Consider the following 22,518-nt stretch of genomic DNA (forward strand, 5'->3'; position numbering starts at 1 on the left):
GTCCCTAAAACAATTTCTATTTTTATAACATTATGGTAAGTAAGGGATGCATCAACTATTTCTACCCTTTTACATTCATTTGCAATATCTGTATGCCCAAGTACATGACAAATTTTTGTAAAAGTTCCATGTGATGCAGAGAAAAATGCATATTCTCTTGCTGTTCCATTTAGATGATGCCATAAGTCTTTTTACTCTAGTTTCTCAAGAAATTTTTTCAGTTCCTTTATGAATTTGGATTCTAAGGCATTTGGAATATATAAGTTTATTGGTTTATTGTCAATCATTCCTTTCAGCATAATAGTCTTTTTCTTCATCTCTTTTTATCTTTTGAATGTTTGTTTTTGCTTTATCTGATAGCATGATGGCAATTCCTGCTTTCTGGATTTATTTGATACGCAGGAATTTTTTTTCCATCCCCTCAATTTTATTTTGTATATTTCTTTTAATGTGTTTCCTGTAAGCAACAGAGTATAGGGTTTTGTTTTCTTATCCAGTCTATCACTATTTTTCATTTTATTGGATCATTTAATCCATTCATATTTAAAGTTATGAGTTACTTTATTTTTTAAGTAGCTCTGTTCTTCTCTTTCTGTCTACTCTAGAACCTCACACTCTGATTCATGACCATTATAACCAAAACTTCCAGATCATAGGCTCCCCCTTCAAGAAACTTCTCATCACTGCCTGTTTACAGATTTCCCTTTTCCATTGTACCTCACTGTTCATACAATGCAAATTATTGTAGATGTCAGAGAGAATAATCCCCATGTTAGGGCCCCCCCCCACCATGACCTTGATTTTTAAGCCCACTGATCTATACCCATCCCTGTTGACCTTTTCTCCCCATAATTACCTGGAATTGTCTCTGTGTTCACATTCTCCCACTCCTCCAGGTTCCAGTTGCCCCCAGGGGTTCCAATTTCCTCCCTCTCAAAGTAGAATAAGTAGACTTTTCAAGCACCAAATCCCCTCAAATGAGGCCTCAGACAGTGTAAGGTCCTCATTTTTCTTCACCAACCCATAGGAATATTCATCAGTGGAACCCCCTCCTACCTCCAAACTATAGCATTCTTCCTCTCCCTTCACTTTTTAATATTTCCCTCCCTTTGTCCACTCCTTTGTAGGCTCTTCTCTTTCTGAGACCATAGAAGTCACCCTCCTCTCATAGCTAGTCCTTGATTTGACCAAGCTCATCACATACTCCTCTCTATCCCCCTGCTCCTTTCCTTCCTCCCCTTTCATTTACACTCCTATTTGTAAAGTAGTCCCACAAAAAAAAAAAGGCACTGATTTCACCTGTAGGTAGGATGTAGGCAAGTTTGGTCCATAATGCCCCCTATCCATCTCTCCACTATTTCCACTACCAGATTTCTGCCGTCACTCCTATCACCTTGTATACATTTAGAAAGAAGTCCATTTCACTGTTGCTGCTGCTTTCCTTGTCTGCTATATTTATTCACTTATACTGTATTTATTTTCTTTGAAGTGTTCAAGATGTAAATAATCTCTTTGGTTATGGTTTTCTTTAAAAAAAAATGTTTCAAACTCTTCTTTGTTATTGAATGTCCATCTTTTATCCTGTATGGTTAGCGAGACTTGCAAGGTAGGTCACCCTGGGTTGCATCCTGAGCTCCACTATTCTTCTTTACATATTATTCTATTCCCTCCTATGTTTTCTGCTGGGTGCAGAACTGTGTTGCATTATTTGAATGTTCTCTCTTGTATCTGAAGGTCCTTCTCCTGACTACATGCAGAACATATTTCTGAACTGAATTGTTGAATATAACCATGAGCATCTTGGAGTTTGTAGCCTTGGTTTGGTTTTTCTGGAGGTCATCTATGAACTGTTTAGATTGGAATTTCATTTTCTGTTATCAGAAGATCTGCATTCAGAAGATCAAATCTCTTCTATCATTTCCTTCATCAAGATGGTAATTTTTTTTTGTCCTATCATATTCTTCTGGGAGACCTATAATCCTTAGGTTGTTTCTAAGCATCCTGTCTTTGAAAATCAGTATTTTGCCTGCACAGTAAGTATATTTTCATCTCATATTGCTGTTTTTTTGCTTCTCTTCTTCTAGTTTGTCCACCACTTCTGTGTATTTGCATCCCCAATTTATTTATCTCTCTTTTGTTTCTTTGGTGAGGTTTGCCATTGTAGATTCAAGTTTTCTATTTTGCTCATTATTTTTGCTGTGCAGGCTATAAATTTTACTCTCATAATTCTCATTTCTCTTTTAAACCCACTCAAGAACAGTGTGGGGTAGTTCCATGTTCTCCTCAAATTCCACAGGGTACTCTGTCTCCTCAAGTGCTGGATCATTTTCCTTTATTTTGCAGCATTTATTCAGAGATGCCTGAACTCATTTATCTGGAGGCCCAGATCTTCCTTTGGTTGTAATTTTCCCTATTGATTTAAGTGTTTATGTTCAAGGTCTCTGAGTTTTCTTCTTCCTGAAATCTTTGTTAATTTCAGGCTTAGACTTTCTCCCCCTCATTTTCTCTATTCATTTTCTGACTCCCTCCTCTCTGATTGTGGTTTGCTTAAAGGCTGGATCTCAAAGCACCTCAGCCTCCTCCCACATTGAGTAATTCACAGTTCATCAGCCTAGGTCTTTGCCCCAATTGACTTTTGGGTGGTCAGTATTGGCTCAGGATGGATGTTGTGTTCTTTCCCTCAAGCTTTGTGGAGTGCTGCACCACTCCAACACACACCCCAACACACACAGTGTCTTGTCCTAGTGACCTGTCCCACTCCCTCTGTTCCTCAGTCCTCAGGCCTGGTACCAGCAGTTCAAAGCTTTACAATGCTGGTGCTTCTGGACTGCAGCCTCCGGCAGGCTTTTGCTCCTAAAAGGCCATGGCTAAGCTGGCTGTTGAGCCCCAAGCAGTCTCAGTACCTTTATTCTTCAGTAGGTTAAGACATTGAGGGCACCTGGACACTAAATCTTTAGGAGCTTTTCTTCATAATTTGTACTTTTTTTAAAAAAGTATATAAGCATACTGAAAAGCATTTACTTAAAACATTATGACTCTCTTAAAAATGGACAACAGGCTTATTGTTTCTTTATGTAATGTTCATTTTTAACTTTTATTTCAAAACTAAAATACCAAAGCAAACCACAAGTTTTGTATATTTGTAGAATACAAAGACTTGTTAATCTGAACAAAAACTATATTCAGAAAACAAAAAAAAATGTTGATTTAAAATTGAGTGAACCTATAATAAAATTCAGGAAAAAAAGAATTTAAGAAAAATATCAAATGAGTCAATATATCACGACAAAAGAATGAATTTTGTATAGAAGACAGAATAGTAATTGTACTCATTAACTCTAAAATGCAAGAAATGGAGAGAGACAGGAGGAGAAAGTGACTGTGGGGGAGAGACAGAGAAAGAAGAAAAAATATTTTAAAATTGCTTCATTAGGCTATATCATAACTTGATACATATTAAAGTCACCATGTATGGCCCAATTTATGTCACAAAATGGTTGCTTATATCTAAATATGTTTGTACAATAATTATTTCAATACACAAATATTATTTATATTTTCTACTTATGGTAAAAAAAATTTTAATGTTCTATAATGTTTCTTTCTTCTCTTTTAGTTTCTACTAGCCACCCAAGAAAAAGCAAATAGGGACACCTGACTCAAGCCAAACTCAGATTTAGGACAAGGCCCCACATGGTAGAGTTGGAGGAGAGAGAGATGGGAAGGCACTGCTGCCTACCAGCACTCCAAATGCCAAGGCCCCTACACCCAGTCTCTCATGTAAAGGAATAGACTCAGACTCAACCCAGCTCTCTCTCCATCACCACTTTGAGACTGTAAGTTTCTCTCTTTATCTGCCACACACTATGGCTTCTCCTGTTTCTCTTTCTACCCTTATAGTAATAAATCAGCAATCATTTAGAAAAAATGGTCCCCTGTCCCTTCCTCATTCTCCCTCATCCTCATCCCTCTGAATCCCTTTCCGTGTCCTAATACAACCTTGTTCACCCCTTCCTTTGTGCCCTCAGGAATTTCCTTTCTATAGTGAACAATGCTGCCTCTTTTTCTCACACTCTTTCCATATATTAGGCCCTTTGGGAGACCTGGCTGTCTTCTGATGACACTGCATCTTACATCCCCAGCTATCCTTTATAAGCCCTCTCCAGAATTGGCTGTATCTTTTCTCATTCTGTTCCCCACCCCTACCCTCCAACTCCTATTCCACACACGTTGGTCCCAGTGAGGAAATCAAAATACTATTGTTTAATGTTACTTCCAGACTCTCCCTTTGCCTCCTTCATTCAATGACCTTTCTTTTTTTGAATTCTACACAATTTAAAAATCCAGAAAATGTATCTCAAAAATGGTCCTACCATGACACTGGGATATTATGGTTGTTTATAGATAACTATCACTGTAGCTAAATATAAGCAAGATAGTGAAAATGATGGCAACTATTTTGAAATAAGGTCAAGATGAGAAAAGAAAGGCATGAAAGCATATACATTTACATGTTATGCACATTTTATAGTAACTACTGAAAAACTTTAAATGACTTTATGGAAGAAGTGAACTTGAGTGTCCCAAAAAAACTTTCACTCCTCAGGAAAGTTTAATGTTGCTGAGTTCCCATTTCTACAAACTCAATACTAATAACATTAAAGTTGATAAAGTTAATTTTACTTTATTTAAAACTTTAGCCTATTCTACTCAAACTACAGCAGTTCAACCCAGGGGAGCAGCAGGGTTGTCCTAGTTACTTATTTAACCTTCCTTACTGCTAAAGGACTAGGGCCCCAGAGTATAATATAATTAGTGGTGGTTAATAGAACACAGGAACAGAATGAAATCTGGAGTTCTGAAAAGAAAATCCAACAAAAGGAAACTTCAAAAAAGTCAGGGCAAATTTAAGTCTGCTCTACTTAGATTTTTTAACTTCCCCCCCATATGCTACAACACATACTATTATTTACATATTTGCTGTAGGAAAATTGCACAAAAAAAGAAAGACAATTGCACAAACTGGGACAAGACTCACTAAAATTATCATTCAAAATTGATGTCTTATATCCACAAATATAGATTACTCATTCTAGAGCATATAAAACAAGTCTGAATCCGGAGTCACACCCAAAAGATGTAGAAGAGGAAGGCAATGTATAGACTCACATATCCTTAAAAGGAATAATTTTAAAGAATTTCAAAAGATATTCTAATGTTAGCAGACACCATATTTTAGTAATATTTTTAAATTTCCATAAACAGAAACGAAAAATTTTAGGTTCAGTTCCTCTGAGCTCAGTTTGAGATAGGAAAAGTAACACAAATTTGACTTCATGCCTCATTTCCTCATGCTTCCTGCCTTAGTCATCAGTTAGTTATACCTCATTTTTCTAAATTCATCATTTTATCTGGCTCCTGAGTAAAATAAAACTTGCTTCTTAGTACATTACAACTAAAACCATACGACAACTCTTCCTGGTTGCACAATTTCTATATGATGCAATAACTGTAACATGAATGCCCATCCTTAAAGTTAAAAAAAAAACTTAAAAGCATAAAACAGCAGCAAAATTTTGAAAGAAGAGACTAAATATGTACATATACATTAGCACCCCAAAACTTCAGAAATGAGAAAAGGGATTTCCCCAGCTAAGCACCCGTGAGTATAGGCCCTTCCTTAAGAAGTAACAGTATAGAATTTCATGTCTCCAGTCCTCTCAGCCGTGTCTGCTGACAGATATGTAGCAGAAGCTCAACCCAGGTCCAGATCATCACCAGCATCATAGAGTTTTTCTACTTTGTTAAGTTCAGAAACTGGTGGTGATTTCAAATATCAAAATTTGATAGAGTGTGACGAGACTGCAAATGATGACAATGTACCAAGAGAAAAATTGGACAAATTCATCCCAGATGAAACTGATTCAGTGATAAAATAAATTACAACCATCCTTAAAACTAGCCTGTACATTTGATCCACCAATTATGCAAAGAAGAGTCAGAGACACAATTTTCTACTTTAAAAGTCTTCCAATGATTTAAACACTACCCGAATCAATATTTGTATAAGTTGTGCTTATAAAGCTCTAGATTCTTCTACTCTTATTTTGGAGAACAATATTTGGATTTTATAAATGTATGTCTTTATATGTTTTGCTATCATTAGGACTTATATGTCTATAAATGTTAAAATAAAGTTAATTTTGTGGCTTAAAAATATTCTGACTAAACAATGAAGGCGAGGAAAGGCTAAAAAGAGTGGTGGTATATAAATGTAAAGGAATATTACTACACTCTTAAGAAATGATGATCATAATGAATATAAAGAAGCATGAAAAAAAAAAAGAAGCATGGATGGGGCAGCTAGGAGGCAAAGTGGACAGAACACCCGCTCTGGAGTCAGGAGGACCTGAGCTCAAGTCCGGCCTCAGACACAGAACACTTACTAGCTGTGTGACCCTGGGCAAGTCACTTAACCCCATACCTAGCAAAAAAGAAGAAACAGCAGCAGCAGCATGGGAAAATATGAAATTATACAAAGTTCAATAAGCAGAACCAGGTAAACAATAAACACAATAAAAACAGAAAGAATAACAAACACATTAAACTGAATGCTATGAAATTATTATGACCAAATTTGGCCACAAAGAAAAGTTATGAGAATGTACCTTTTTCCTTTATTTACAGGAAGGGGACCATTGGTGCAGACTTCGTATATAACGCAGTTGATTTTTTTATTAGTTTTGTTCAACTAGGGTTTTTTTTTCCTATTTTTTAAATTTTTGTTTAAAAAAATGACTTCCTGGGAGGTGAGGTGGAAGAATATATTGGGAAATGTGAGAACAGTAAAAACAAGATATAAACAACCATTTCTCCTTTAATAACAATGTTATTCTAAGAAGTTGCAAATAACTTAAATTCTTTAGTAATTTAAATATAGGCCTCTAGATTTTAGTTCCTAATCAATCACAAGTGTTTATTAAGTGCCTACTATGTACCAGGCAAAATGCAAAGAGATAGGGATAGAAGTACAAAGAATGAAAAATTCCCAATTCATAAGGAACTTATAATAATGGGGAGACAAATACATAAAATATATATACACATATATATATATATCATAAACATATATATACATATATAGTATAGCAATAAAGTGAATAAATACAAACAGGTACCAAAACGCAAGAAGATTGGGAAGAAGGGCTCTAGTGGTTGGAGGAATGCAGAAAGTCTGAATTCAAAAGATTCTTACTCAAGTTGCTTCTAAAAGAATCAGAAGCACTCAGTGAGACAGAGGTAAGGAGGAAGTGCATTCCAGGCACGGGAAAGACAGCCAGTGCGAAAAGCATAAGAGTGTGAGCAGGAACATTTATTGTGTGTAAAGAAGAAAAGGCCAGTTTGGTTGGTTTGCTGATTGCAGGAAGGGAAGTAATATCTAGTGAGAATGGAAAGTTAGATTAGGGCCAAGCAAGGTCGTGCAGAACTTTAAACATTAAACAGAGGAATTTGTATTTTAGTCTACCAGCAATAGGAAGCCACTGAGTTGGCTGGGTAGGGAAAGGAAGTGGTCAGATCTGCATTTTGTTGGGAGCGAATAAGATGGACTAGAGCAGGGAAAGACTTGAAGAAGGGAGATCAATCAGAAAGTTGCTGAGTTAATCTAGGCAAAAACCGATAAGGGCTTGAACCTAAGTGGTAGCTGTGTAAGTGAAGAAAAGGGTTCTGGTATGAGAGATACTATGGATATAGAAACAGCAAGATTAGGCAACTGGGTGCATATGTGGAGTGAGTAACAGTTAGTAGTCGAGGATCATGCGTACTAGAAGGATGGTAGTACCTCTGACAGAATTACAGACATTTGGAGGGAGGAAGGGTGGATTTGGGGAAAAGATAATAAGTTCAGTTTTGGATGTGCTGAGTTTGAAATGTCTCTAGGATATCCCATTTGAAATGACCACTAGGCAACTGGTGATGTGGGACTAAAACTGAAGGGAAAGACAGAGAGATAAGTTATCTGTGTAGAGATGATATAAGCTCTCTGAAGGTTCCATGAGAGAAAGAAGATAAAGGGATAAAAGGGCCCAGGACAGAAGCTTGGGGAACACCCTCAATTAGGGAGTATAATAATATGAATGATAAGCCAACAGAGCAAACTGAGAAAGACAGTGGGAGGCAAGCCAAAAGAGAATAATGTCACAAAAACTCAAGAGAGGAAAGTGTCTTAATATCTTAATACTGCTCAAGGGTTCCCATAAACAAAAACTACAAAAACTTTAATACAATGAGATCCCTCTAAAAAATACCAGATTTGTCTAAGATCATTTGAACTAGAATCTAGCCAAAGATATAAACACATACAGGAAACACAACACCAAAACACCAACACATACTTTCACAGGACTTCTGTCCTTATCCCAAAAAGCAACTAACACTATCATTAAATAATAAGAGGCCTATCTATCTTATAATAAAAATAATACCACCTGCCATTTAGGAAGTACTTTATAGCTTTCAAAACACTTTCACATCTTACTTCACCTGCTCCTCATGATAACCCTGTGAGATAAAGAAGGCTCCTTACAAATTAGGAAACTGAGGATCAGACCAAGATCACATGACCCTATAGCTCCTGACTCTTAGTCAGGCATTTTTTCCACTATAATAAATGTGTCTCTTTCATCAGAATACCACATGTGATCAAATCTAAATATTCCAGTTTTCAAGATTTTTCCTTTTTTTATTAATAAGCCTTGTTACAGGAAATTTTTAATTCTACCTAAATTTATAGGCATATAACTTGATATTTACAAAAACAAAAATTGTTTTTGACTTGATTGTTTTGTTTTCAGTTTTATTCACTACGACACAGCAAAGGTGGTATAGTGAGGCTCTTCAATTGATCAAAAACAAACAAACAACATGAAAGGCTGGCCTTAGAGTTATATTGTCAGAAAACTACCAACCAGCTAATGCTCATTTAATTTAAAGCTGCACTTTTACAGCACCATTAATGTATCAATTGGCTTTGCCTATTTAAATGTGTTAAATCCTTTAAGGTAATTTAGTCTTTTCCCAAAAGTTAGCTGAATTTGGTATGCTTAGGTTATCAAACTAAGGTCAGTTAAATTTTAAAAGTCACTAGACTAAGAGGAAAAATGCTGTTTTAGCACTTAGACACATTTGCTGATCATTCCCATGACTTAGCCAAAGTTTTAGTCAATTTAAGGAATTCTGTTTCACTTCTCTGTAAATATATGGAGATACAGAAAAGTATTTCCACATCCATATATGTTATTGAGAGAAAACCATCATTACAAATCTCAATTGACTAGAATGGAGGGAAGGGATGAATGTTTTCTGGTTATGATTTTGGGTTAAATAAAAACTTGTTTTCAATCCCTGTTGTCAAATTTTTTTCTAAAAATTACTAACCTTTGTCTTAGCAAAAAACAGAGAGCACAATTAAATCTTCCTTTGACAATTCAAGATTTTGTAATTCCTCATTATCATCATTCTAAATATCAATTTTCACTACAGGACCCAATATAGGAGATTGGGCTAAGTAAACTGACATACATAAAATGCATTTCAACTTCAAAGCACTTTTTTTTGTTTGTTTTGGTTTTTTTTAGGCAATTGGGGCTAAGTGACTTGCCCAGGGTCACACAGCTAGTAAGTGTCAAGTGTTTGGTCTGAGGCTGGATTTGAACTCAGGTCCTCCTGTCTTCAGGGCCAGTGCTCTATCCACTGCGCCACCTAGCTGCCCCCAAAGCACTTTTCTTACAACCACTCTGTAAGACAGATAATACAAACATTAGCTCTATTTTATAGATAAGGAAACAGTCCAAGAGGCTCAGGTTTCTCTCCTCCCATAAGACATACCCTAAACATTTTTTTTATTTTAATCTATAGCTATGATATCATTTTCTTATGTTTTTCCTCTCCTTTAAATGGAATGTTCAAGGGGGAAAAATGACAAAAAGTACTAGATAATTGAAGTTTTACTGAATGAATAAAATAGAAAGTGAAAAAAGAGAGAACAAAACAAAACTGAGCCTTAAAGGATATCTACCTCAGTGAGTCAACATGGATGAAGAGCCAGCAAAGGACAGTAAGGCAGAAAACCAAGGAAGAAGTGTCATGAAAACCCCAAGTATTCAGGAGCTGAAGGTGATTAACAGGATCAAACGCCACAAGTCAAAAAGAATGATGACTGTAAAAAAAACCATTAAATTTGGTAATCAAGAGATCACTGGTAACTGTAGAGATGGCAATTTCAGTTGAATAATGAAGTCAGACTAAATTACAGAGAGTTTAGAAAAGAGTGAGAGGAAGAAGAGTCAACTAATATAAACAGCTTTCTCAAGTAATTTCGCCACAGAAGGGAGGAGAGATATAAGATGATAGAAGAATAGGATACCAAACTTATGAGGGAGGGATAAAATATTTGCCTTGAAGTAGTGAGGGTCCAATTAAGAACAGATCCAGTTAGCATGAATCTAGTTTCACAATTTCCTCTGGTTCCATTCAGCAGTACATGAACAGAATTAGGGAAGATGGACAGTGGGAGTAATACAGGGATCAGGTCTGGCAAGGTGTCATTGACAACAGGACAAGGGGACAAAAGACTCAAAGGCATAGCAGGGATGGGGAACCTGCGGCCTCCCTCGAAGGCCACATGTGGCCTTCTAGGTCCTTGGGTGCAGCCTTTTGACTGAGTCCAAGTTCTACAGAACAAATCCCTTTATTAAGGGGATTTGTTCTGTGAAGTTTGGATTCAGACAAAGGACTGCACTTGAGGACCTAGAGGGTCTCATGTGGTCTCAAGGCAGCAGTTTCCCCACCCCTAGCACAGAGGACAGTGTAAAGTAAAAACAGTTAATCGAGGGGTAAATATAGGGAAAAGAGGACAGTGTAAACAGTATGGAGATGATGACCTGGGAAACATCTGAAAAGTGGGAGGAATCAAAGTTACAGTAAGGACATAGAACAGAGTTAACAGTCACAAGGTAAAGGGAAACATTCTATGATAAAAGATTATGCTCAGATGAAAGAATATCAGAAATTGTGAAAAAGGAATGATGGCAACATCAAGGGTATAACCCTCTGTGAGCAAAGATGAGGAATAGACTGAAAGAGCAGGCCAAGCGAACTGAGCAAATTGAAAAACTGGGAATTTAGGGTCTCTGAGGGTACATCAATATATAAGCTGAAATTCCTTAGTAGAACAGCAGGAGATGAGGAAGAGAAAAAGACTGCGAGCCAGGTAATGAACTTATTGAAGACAGAGATTAAGAAGACTGTCCTGGGGATGATACATGATGAGTCTTTAAATAAACAAAAGAACAAAACAAAATTCACCTACATTAAGAGTAAAAACCAGGTTAAACATATGCCCTGTATATTTCAGCAAGCACTGAGGCTATCAACTAACTGGTAACTTCCCAAAACTCATAAAATCTTCAGCCCGGAACAAGACTTGCTAAATACCCCTGCCTTACTTTCCCAGTTACGTACAGATTTCTGGAGCTACCAGCTACCTGGAGAAAGAAAATCAAAAAAAACTATTTTCTACTGTCAGAAAGAACTATTTTAAAAATAAAAAGTTTTTTTAGCTTCTAAACTTAAAATGGAGGGAAAACACTTAAAGACCATTTAGTCCTATCTGCAAAACTTTTAAGTGCCAACATTAATAACAGCTCTGGGTATTGTTCTGGTATTATGAAAGCTATAGAACTGCTATAACAAAGAAAATAACACATATATTTCAATGGTTTGTTTTCCTAGTTTAGTTTTATCCTTCTAATTTAAGCCATGAAGAAGAAATACATCTCCTATAAAGAAAAAACAACTTCACAATATTTAATCAGTGTACAATTTTTCACTTTATTCTTATAATATGTATACTGCTATCTGCTTTCAGGCTCAATTCTCTGAGTCAAGTGATTTTGTGTCTACTGAAAGAAAAGCATAGATAGAACATCAAATGTTTTCCCACTAAAACACCTAAAAACACTCTGCACAAGGTTTAAAATGCTAACAATATATCTTTCCTACTTAATCCCATGCTAGAAAAGATCCCCATTAGAATAATTAAATAAAACCAAAAGTTTAAGAATTAGCAAAATTGACATCTACTAATTTTTAATTAACAAAATAAGCCAATCTACTCGTAGGAGTAGATTTGAAAGTAGTTTCAAAATCAAAAAAAGTTTATTAATTTTATTATAAGACCATATTTCAAAGCATGTTTAAAAAAAACCCTACATAATATATGAAATGTTTCAATATCAAACACTGTACTAAATATTTAACATCATAATCTAAAGATACTACAAAGTTAGTGTCTTTCACAAATTTCTGATTATAGGTAGGCTTGTTACGAACTGAGATCATTTGATTAAATCAGGAAATTGTTCTTACCTCTGTTTCTGTACAATGTGAATATCCCAAGGTACCTGTAATGAAAATAACACTAGTCATTTTCAAAATTTTAAATATAGTCATCACGGCCAAAAATTCAAGCTACTCTCACACGGCTCTTTTAAAGAATAGTATCTTTACCAATGATCTAATCACCATGGGGATTCCTTTGGCTCTAACCCCAACGTAATGGATCTTTCTCTATATCTCTCAACCACAGATGGATGTGGGCAAACAACTTGTTACCAGCTTGTCCCTTTTTCTGGTAACATCTATTTCTCTAACTCCTTTATACTACTTATCCTACGCAATTCTTCATTGGCAATATGGTTGCAGCCTACTCTAACCCACCATTGGTCTCTGGGTTATTAGCAATAATAATTCTTTTTTCAGGTACTTGGGGTTAAGTGACTTGCCCAGGGTCACACAGCTAGTAAGTGTCAAGTGTTTGGTCTGAGGCCAGATTTGAATTCAGGTCCTCCTGACTTCAGGGCCAGTGCTCTATCCACTGTACCATTTAGTTAATCCAACAATAATTCTTAAGAGACTGAGGTATTACCAAGGCTTGTAACCATACAGTAGGACCAGACCTAAAATGGATAAGTGTTCAATATGAACATTTGCTAATTAATAAAATTTAAATATTTTTAAATCTCTACCTTCTTAAAAAAGAAACTCCCCAGTTTAGTAGATAGAAGGCTAGCTAACCTTGGAGAGTAAGAAAAACTCAAACTACAGTCGTCCCTCTGACACATACTATGTGAATATAGTAAATCACTAAACTCTTAGTACCCAGAAAAACTCTTAAGTTATAGAAGAGTTGCCCATTTGCAATGGTGGAAGAAGTTGCCATACCAGGAGAACAATAACTACAAGAAAAAAAACCCTTAGCTATTACTATTTGATATATAAACCAAGGTTCAGAGTCCACTTAAGTTGTAGCAAAAACATTCTTCAAGTGCCAGCATATTTTCCATTAGGAATTACTTAAAGCTACAGTATAAAATAAATTAGTTCTTGTTCAGTGAAATATTGCTTTATAACTCAACCTGTGTCTGAACCCTGCTATAAGGCACTCCAGGTGAGGAATTGCTTCAGTATTTTCACTGAAATTTAAAGCCTGGGGACACACTGAGAGGCTAAGGGGACTTGCCCAGGGTCACAAAATCAATGTGTCAAGAAAGCGACCTCAAGGCAATGGTATATAGGCTCTCCATATACTGTACTACAGTATATACAATGTATTTTTTTAGATAAATATATATCTATAAAGCAACAAATACATATTTATATAAATAAATATATACACATTAAAACAATAACATTTTTAAACAAATAAACATGTAAAAAGTAATTTGTGTAAAGTATTCTTCCTGACAAGATAATTAGAAATGAACATGTTTTACTATACTACCTTATTCAATGCTCTGTCATATTGAAGGGGTAAATATATAACTATACAAGGTCATTTTTAACAACTTGGAGTTTCACTACTAAAGAAGACCAAACCCTTACAAGAGTAAATAAATAATTTATTAATTCATTTAGAAAAGGGAAGAAAAATTGCATTTGTACTGGGCTATTCATTATGAAAAAAATCAATTTCCTATCATTATTATTTTTGTTGTTCTACAGGTGGTTATTCTTATCTTCATGACAGAAATTGAAGCCACAAAATTCAAGTTTCAAAAATTCTAAATTAGAATTATTTTTCTTTCCTGTTATTGTTTACAAAGGCAGCCTATTTCTCTATCTTACTTTTATTGCCCTTTATATTTGAAGATTACTCTACTAACCCACCATTAGTAGACTATAATAAAAAATTATTTTAAAATAACATTTCAGAGAATATAAACCTTGAAATCAAACCAACAAAAAAGAACAAAATCATAAATAAAACCATAAAACCCAAACCACTTTAATTGTAAAATATAAAACTTAAAATTATAGCAATTACTTATTTGCTCTGGCCTTCTCTACTCTCTTTTCTGTCTACATACTGAAAAGGGTTGTATTTTTGTTATTGTTTTTTACTGCTGTTACTCAACTGGCTCAATAATGATGATGCGCTGCCACTGAGTAGCTAGCTATGAGATGCTGGACAAGTCTCTGAACTGCTATGTTCCTTTATTTTCCTCACGTGTAAAATGAGGCAATGCATCAGATGACTCAAAGTCCCTCCCAGCTCTAAAATGCTAGAAGCTCAACAAAGATCAGCCAAAAAAAAAAATATTGCAAAGTTCATCTATTTTTCTCATATGATTAGGGGTTGTCCAGTCACTGATATTACCAACAATGTTATAAAAACACGGATATGACTATAAATGTACATAATTATTTAAAAGAGTAAAATTGCACTCCAAGTTCCATAAAATGGACATATATGTATTTAATACGTTGATTATATAAGTAGCCCTAATGTGATAAGATTATGCATACAATACAAAAAAATACAAGCCTGAACCTATGATTTCATCAATACAGGGAACTCTTAATGTGGAACGGATTTCAGTACCTCCCACAGTAAGCAATAAGAATCCTTCAATTGACCTAGCACTATAGTAGGAAAGTCAACAGATAGCTCTACATGATGACTTAAAACATAAGAATAACAGGTTCCTGAACAAGGATGGAGTATATTAATAAGAACTAGAAAAAAAAATTATTTGTCCAAACTCTTACAAATATAGCAAAAGGATTAAGGATAATGAAAAAGGAAGAAGAAAATTGCCTATGAAATATTCCAAGCTGAAAAGCATAAAGATGATACAAAACTGAAAGGAGAGCTCACATACTGCATGAGTCAAAATTTAAAAAGACCTATAATATTAGACCTAATCTAATAAAATGAAATTTAGTAGGGATAAATCAAAAGTGCTATGGTTGAGTTCAAAAAAATCAACTCCACAAAGGTTGTAGAAGCATGACTGGAGAGTAGTTTGTCTGGAAAGTATTAGGAGGTTTCAACAAACTCCAAAGTCAACGAGTTATCAGTATGATACAGTGTCCAAAGAAGCTAACGCACTCTTCAGCTACACTAAGAGAATCATAGTACCCAGCACTAGGGAGGTAATACAGAGGCAACATGGTATAACAGAAAAGTGTTGGGTTTAGATTGAAGAGCATGGGTTAGAATTCCAGCTGACACATGTTACTTGCAAGGTGGGGGTGAGTCACATAATCTCTCTGAGCTTCGGGTTCTTCATGTGTAAAATGAAAGGACTGAACTAAATGACTTTTAAAGAAGGGAGGCAACTGGTGATGCAATGGATAGAGGGCTGGGCCTGGAGTTAGGACAACCTGAGTTCAAATTTGGCCTCAGACACTTATTAGCTATGTGATCCTGGACAAGTCACTCAACCTTTTTTTTCTTCAGTTACCTCAACTGCAAAATGAGGATAATAATAGCACTCACCTCCCACAGTTGTTGAGGATCAAATGAAGTATTATCTGTAAAGCATTCAGCACAGCCTGTACATAGTAGGAGCTATATAAATGTTTATTCCCTTCACTTCCCATTCCCTCTAAAGTGCCTTCTGGCACTACATCTATGATCCCACTGACTTGCTATCGTCCTGATCAAACCGTATTTCAGATACTGCATTCAATCCTGGTGATACCGATTATAAAACCTCAGATACTGAGTTTAAAGGAACCTGAGGGGTAATCTAATCTGATCCCCTGATTTTACAGATAAGGAAAAGGAAGCCTATCAAGGTTAAATGACTTGCCCAAGGCCATATCGATGATAAGTATCAAAAACAGAATTTGAACCCGTTCTTTCACAGGACAGCCAATGCATTTTCCACTATAAAATACTGCCTCCATGTTCTGGTCAACATGTACAAGCCAGAGTTCCACAGGCCAACTAGCATAATGAAGGCCATTGAGTTCATGCTGCATGAGAACTGGGTAGAAGAGCTGGAAATGATTAGCCTAGACAGGGAAGGAAACTTGGAGTGACCACATAGGAGACTTCTAGTGTCTGAAGGGCTATCAAGTGGTCCCAGAAGCTGAAGCTTCAAGGGGACAAATTTAGGCATGATCTAAAGAAAAGAAGCAATTGTATAAGTGGATAAAGTGCTAGAGCTGACCATAGGAAAACCTGAATGACCCTGGGCAAGTCATTTAACCTATATGGTACCTCAAGCTATTGCCTAGGATTTATCTACAAATCATAAAGGGTTTGTAATCCAAAGGAAGGTATTTCGATTTAAGGAATCATTTAAGCTGACCAAATCACAGTTCATATGCCCCTAAGGAAAAACTTCTTAACCAGGGCTTTCCAAAAGTGCAATGGGCTTACAGGAAAGGATTCAATTATCCTTCACAAGTTGTTTTTGTTATTTGCCCTTCCTACTAGAAGACCAATGACATCATGATGTTGGGGTCAAGGTCAGTGTTCAACTGTAGCTGATCAGTCCAACACAAGCTCAGAAGACCCCTTCACAAATTAGACACAAATTGTCCGTAAGACCGTTTAGGATGAAGATGTCTCTAGATTTGCACATCTCACGTTTCCTTTGTGCTACTATGATTCTGCTTTGCTCATAAAGCACAGCCCCTTCTTTGATGTAGGCACACCATGCTAGGTGGTCCTGTCCCAGAGTCTCCCATGTCTCAACAATCCATATTAAAGTTCTTCAGGGAGACCTGAGAGTTTCCTTGTACCACTTCTTCTGACCTCTGTGTGAGTGCTTGCCTTGTATGAGTTCTCCGTAAAATAGTCTTTTAGGTAAATACATGTTTGACATTCAAACAATGTGGCCAGCCCATCAGAGTTATGCTCTCTGCTGAGGAGTCAGAATATGTGGCAGTCAGCTTGAGAAAGGCACTTTCTGGTGCCTTCTTTTGCCAGGTGATCTTCAGAATCTTCCTAAGACAATTCAAATAGAAGAAGTTTAAGTTTTTGGCATGGTGCTAGTATACTGCCCAGGTTTCACAGGCAATAATGAAGTCAGCACAATAGCTCTGCAGACCTTTAGTCTGGTATGCAGCCTAATAATACCTCTTCTCTCCTACACTTTCTTTCAAAGCTTCTCAAATGTTAAGCTAACTCTGGCAATGTATGCATCAACCTCATCACCTATGTGGACAATGCAAGAAAGTATAATCCCCAGGTCAGTGAACATATTAACAACAGCATTCAAAATTTCTCCATTTGCTGTTACCAATGGTTCTGTATATAGATGGTGAGGTGCTAAGGAACCTCTGTTTCTTTGGTGCTAATTGTCAGGCCAAAATTAGGACAAGTGACAAGAGAATCGCTCATACTTTGTTGCAACTCACTGAGTACACAATCATCTGCAAACAAAAAGTCACACACCAACTCTCCCCTCCACTTTAGTCTTGGCTTCTTAATATAGCCTTTTCAAGTTAAATATTTTACCATCAGTGCAGCTGTTGACCTTGATACCATTTTCTTCCTTGTTGAAGCCATCTAAAAACATCATGCTTTTAAAAAAGCATGGGAACAAGCACGGAGCCCTGCTTCACTCCACTGGTGACTAGGAAAGTATGAGAGCTTCGTCCTTTAACCAGAACCCATGCAAGCATGCCATCATGAAACTGGTGTACAATACTGTGGCAAAGCACATCGTACTGATTCCATCCCAGAAGAGATCTATAAGGCAGGGGGTCCAGTTTCTTCCAGGTTATATGGAAAGAGGAAGTTATCTCCCAGGAAAGCAAGGATGCCTCCATTGAATGGAAAGGGAAATAGGTAACAGGAGAGGTCTCTCTTATTCATTGCTGACCAGATTCTTGCCAGAGTCCTCCTTAATTGGCTGATCCTTCACCTGGAAGATGGTCATCTACCCAAGAACCAGTGTGGCTTCAGAAAGGGCTGAGGAATGGTCAACATGGTGTTTGCTGTCCAACACGCCAAGGGAAGTGCCAGGAGCAGTACAGAGGTCTGTACACATTTATCCACCTGACTAAGGTCTTTGATACTGTCAGTTGTGAGGGCTCACTGAAGACCAGGATGAAATCTGGCTGCCCTTAGAAGTTCATCAGTATTGTATACCAGTTTCTTGATGGCATGCTTACACAGGTTCTGGATAAAGGACAATGCTCTTGTGCTTTCCCAGTCACCAAAGAGTGAAACAGGGTTCTGTGCTTGTTCCCATGCTTTTTAACATGAGGTTTTCCAATTGCTGGAGATCTTCAAACTAAAACTGGATTCCCACTTGTCAGGAATTATATAGAGGGGATTAAGAACTCCAATCAAGTATAAATTAGACTAGGTAGATTCTGAGGTCCCTTCCAATTCTGAAAAACTATAATACTCAAATATTCATTATTGTCATTGTATGTCTCTTATCAAAAGAGTCTTAGGATTCATGCCACCTATAAAGCAAAAAATTAAATCAAAACAAATCCACCCCTATGTGCAAAAAGGTACTCAGAGAAATACAAAGAAAAAGCAGTCATGCTCAGTAGCCTCACAAAACTTAAAAACTAGTACATAAATAAGAGAAAACAAAACATAACTCCATGAAAAGTTCAAATACTATGCAAAGTATAAAACATTTTCAAAATTATTACATGCAAAATAGTTAACATTATGTCTAGTGAACTACAGTTCTTGAGAAAACCATTATTCACTCAAATCATCTTTGTCAAAAGAAATACTTTTATAACTGAAATTAAATACTTGAAGACAAAGGGAATAGATATTACTTGATCTCATCCACTTGCATGGGTTCAATTATCATCTCCCCAGATGATTCCCAGATCTATACATCCAGCCTCAATCTCTCTCTGGAGCCATTAATCACAATTCACCAACATATTTCTTACACATATCAAGCTCAATGTCCTACAGATTTCTCAAACTCAAAACAGTACTCATTATCTGTCTCCACAAAAACCTTCCCTCTTACAAATTTCCCTATTTTCAATAGCATTAGCATCCTGCTAGTCACCCAGGCTCACAACCTTGGTGTCATCCTGTGCTCTTCATTTTCACTTACCCCACATACCCAATTCACTGCCAAATCTTATTGTTTCACAACTCTTTCTCTCATTCACGTCTTCTTTCTCATATACATATATATATACATATATATACATATATATGTATATATATATATACATATATATGTGTGTATATATATACATATACATGTATATATATATACATATACATGTATATATATATATACATATATATATATATATATATATATATATACATATATATATATATATATATATATGCCTCTTTCTCTCCATTTATATAAACACAACCCTAGTTCAGGCCCTAATCACATCTAATAATAACAACAACAATCATAATAATAACATCAATTAAGATATATACATAGTGCTTTAAGGTTTGCAAAGCACTTTACAAATACTGTCTCATTTATCCTCAGAACAGTCCTGGGAGGTAAGTGTTAATATCTCCATTTTACAACTGATGAAACTGAAGCAGACAAAGGTTAAGTGACTTGCTCAGGGTCAGACTGAATAAATATTTATTAAGAGCCTACTATGTACTGGAGACTGCTAAATTCTGGGGATATTACAATGAAAGGCATAAGATAGTCACTTTCCTTAAAGAGTTCATAATCTAATGAAGACAACACATAAAAGGAAGCTGAAAAGCAGGGGAATTGGGGAGGCAGGATGATGAAGTACTACAGATGGGAGGGAAATGAGGAGGTGGGAGTTTTTGAGTTTCAGAACTAATTTCATCTTGCAGAATGATGAATTCCTGGAGATCAAGTTCAAGAAAGCAAGGTAGGAAATGAGGTAAATTCCCTGAGAGCCCTCCTTAAATGGTAGAGGATCAGGGAGGAGGTCTCCAATGTTTACCCTCCACCCTCTCCAATCAGAGGGAAGAAGGTATTCTAGGGGCAGAGGGTACTGAGGATATATGAGTTTCAGAGTTGATTTTATCTTGCAGAATAATAAGTTTCTGGAGATCATGAAATCCAAGAAAGCATCCAGGTGTGAAATAAATTCACAGTAGCCTTCCAGCTGATCTCCCTCTGCCTCAAGGCTCTCCCCACTCCAGCCTAGCTTCCACTTGGATGCCAAGGTTGTTTTCTAAAATTTAAGTCTGATCATGTTATGTCCCACCCCCTTCACCTCTACTGATCTCCAGTAGCTCCCTACCACCTCCAGGATCTAACATAAACTCCTTGGCATTTAAAGCTCTTTATAATCTTGACACTTCCTATCTTAGACCCTACAATCCATTTATACTGGCCTACTTGCAGCTCATCTCTTTGCCTCTGGCTGGCTGTCCCCCATACCTGAAATGCTCTTCCTTCCTTCACCTTCAAGTCTTCCTTCAAGACTCAGATTAAGTCCTTTCTCCTACAGAAGGGCATTTCCAGTTATAACCTCGACCCTTGGCTGTTAGTGCCTTCCTCTGTTACACTACCTTAGATCTATCTACTGTTCATATATCTTGGATGTACCCAATTATTCATTTGGTGTCTCCCCCATTATGTTGCATACTCCTTTAGGGCAGGTACTGTTTTTGCCTTTCTTTGTATCCTTAATGTTACAGAGTTTAGCACACAGTAAACACTTCATAAATTTTTTTGCCCAACTGATGGAGATGAATTAAAATGGTAATATAACAGCACAATGTTTACATAATACAGAAGCATTTCAGTAATAAAATAGTACAAATTCTTTACTTTAGCATCCATGTTTTCTAGATTCCCTTGAATTTGCATAAAAGGCAGAAGAAGCTACACAAAAAATAAACAGAGCTTCATTACTTATGAGATACTCCACAGACATTTCCATACTTACTTAGTATATGAAACATTAACAGACAAGTCACAACAAAGCAGTATCTTAAGTGTGGGCTTTCTACTTTTTCACTATGATACTTATTACAGGGCTGGAACTTCTGCTGCCTAGCAATTAATGGACAGAAGAAGAGTTACAGTACTTCTTGCCCAATCAGAAACCTTGTCTGGGTGGAGAAGAAGCATGCTAGACTATGGCAGTGGATAGAGCAATCAGACATGGCAAACTACCTTCAGGATTCTGCCTCTGGCAAGGCCTTCATCACTCCTGAGAGAGTCTCAAAACCTATGAGGCAATCATGTAAAAGCCAGTGAATTCACTTGGTTACCAAACCTGTTTATGGGTCCCAACAAAACAGAAACAGCTTCAAAGGCTCTCTCAAGATAGGAAACTTGTTCACAAATCTGAGTGAACCTACACAAAAAATCAAAGAATCAGAAATTCTTAGAGAAGAGATTTCAATGACCTGGTCCAAACCATTCCAAAAGAAAGATCCACCATAAAATAATAAGTCATCAATCAACTTTTTTGAAGTACTCCAGTAAGGGGAAACTCACTACCTTTCCAGGCAGCCCATTCTACTTTTGAATAACTCTAAATTGTTAGGTTTTCCTGGCATCAAGCCTAAGTTTACCTTCTTTGCCCCATCACTTCTAGTTGTTCCCTCCAGGACCAGAGAAAAAAAGTCTAATAATCCCTCTTCCACATGAGGGCCCTTCAAATACTCGAACACAAATATGATATTACCCTAAGTCCTTCTCTGGCTAAATACTCCCAATTCTTTCAGCTATTCTCATATTATATGGACCCAAGACCCTTCACCATCCTACCTGCCCTCTTCTGAGCGCTCTCTGGTTTATCAAGGTCCTTCTAAAACTAAACTGACCAAAACTGAACACAATCCTCCAGATGTAATCTGACCAGGGCAGAATACAGAAAGTCTAGCACCTCCTTATACCTAAAAGATATGCCCCTTAATTTAACCTAAAATGGTATTACATTTTATTGGTTGCCACATTATATTACTCTCTAATATTGAGTTTGTAGTCCACTAAAACCCCTAGATCTTTTACAACCAAACTAAACATGCTTCAGCCATCTTGCACTTTTAAAGTTGTTGACTGTTTGAATCCAAGTATAAAACTTGACATTTATCTCCACTGAATTTCATCTTCTTACACCAGCACAATGTTTTAGCCTATCAAGATCTTCTCTGGATCCAGACTCTGTCATCCAGTGTGTTGTCTTCCTGACAGTTGTATCATATGCAAATGTGATAAGCATGCCATCTGTGCCTTTATGCAATCTTGACGAAGC

The 22,518-nt window shown here is 36.6% G+C and overlaps 1 protein-coding gene across 3 annotated transcripts in view; it reads right to left on the minus strand.

Moving 5' to 3' along the window:
- Positions 1 to 22,518, minus strand: part of SPIRE1 (spire type actin nucleation factor 1) — a 236,947-nt gene that overhangs the window by 191,968 nt on the left and 22,461 nt on the right. For all 3 annotated transcript variants that reach the window (XM_020985573.2, XM_020985571.2, XM_020985572.2), the window contains exon 2: positions 12,427 to 12,461. In XM_020985573.2, coding sequence (XP_020841232.1) covers positions 12,427 to 12,461 — 35 coding nt within the window. The remainder of the gene's footprint in view (positions 1 to 12,426; positions 12,462 to 22,518) is intronic.

Source organism: Phascolarctos cinereus, unplaced genomic scaffold, assembly GCF_003287225.1.
Source record: "Phascolarctos cinereus isolate Bilbo 61053 unplaced genomic scaffold, phaCin_HiC Scaffold_4;HRSCAF=312, whole genome shotgun sequence".
Classification (NCBI taxonomy): domain Eukaryota; kingdom Metazoa; phylum Chordata; class Mammalia; order Diprotodontia; family Phascolarctidae; genus Phascolarctos; species Phascolarctos cinereus.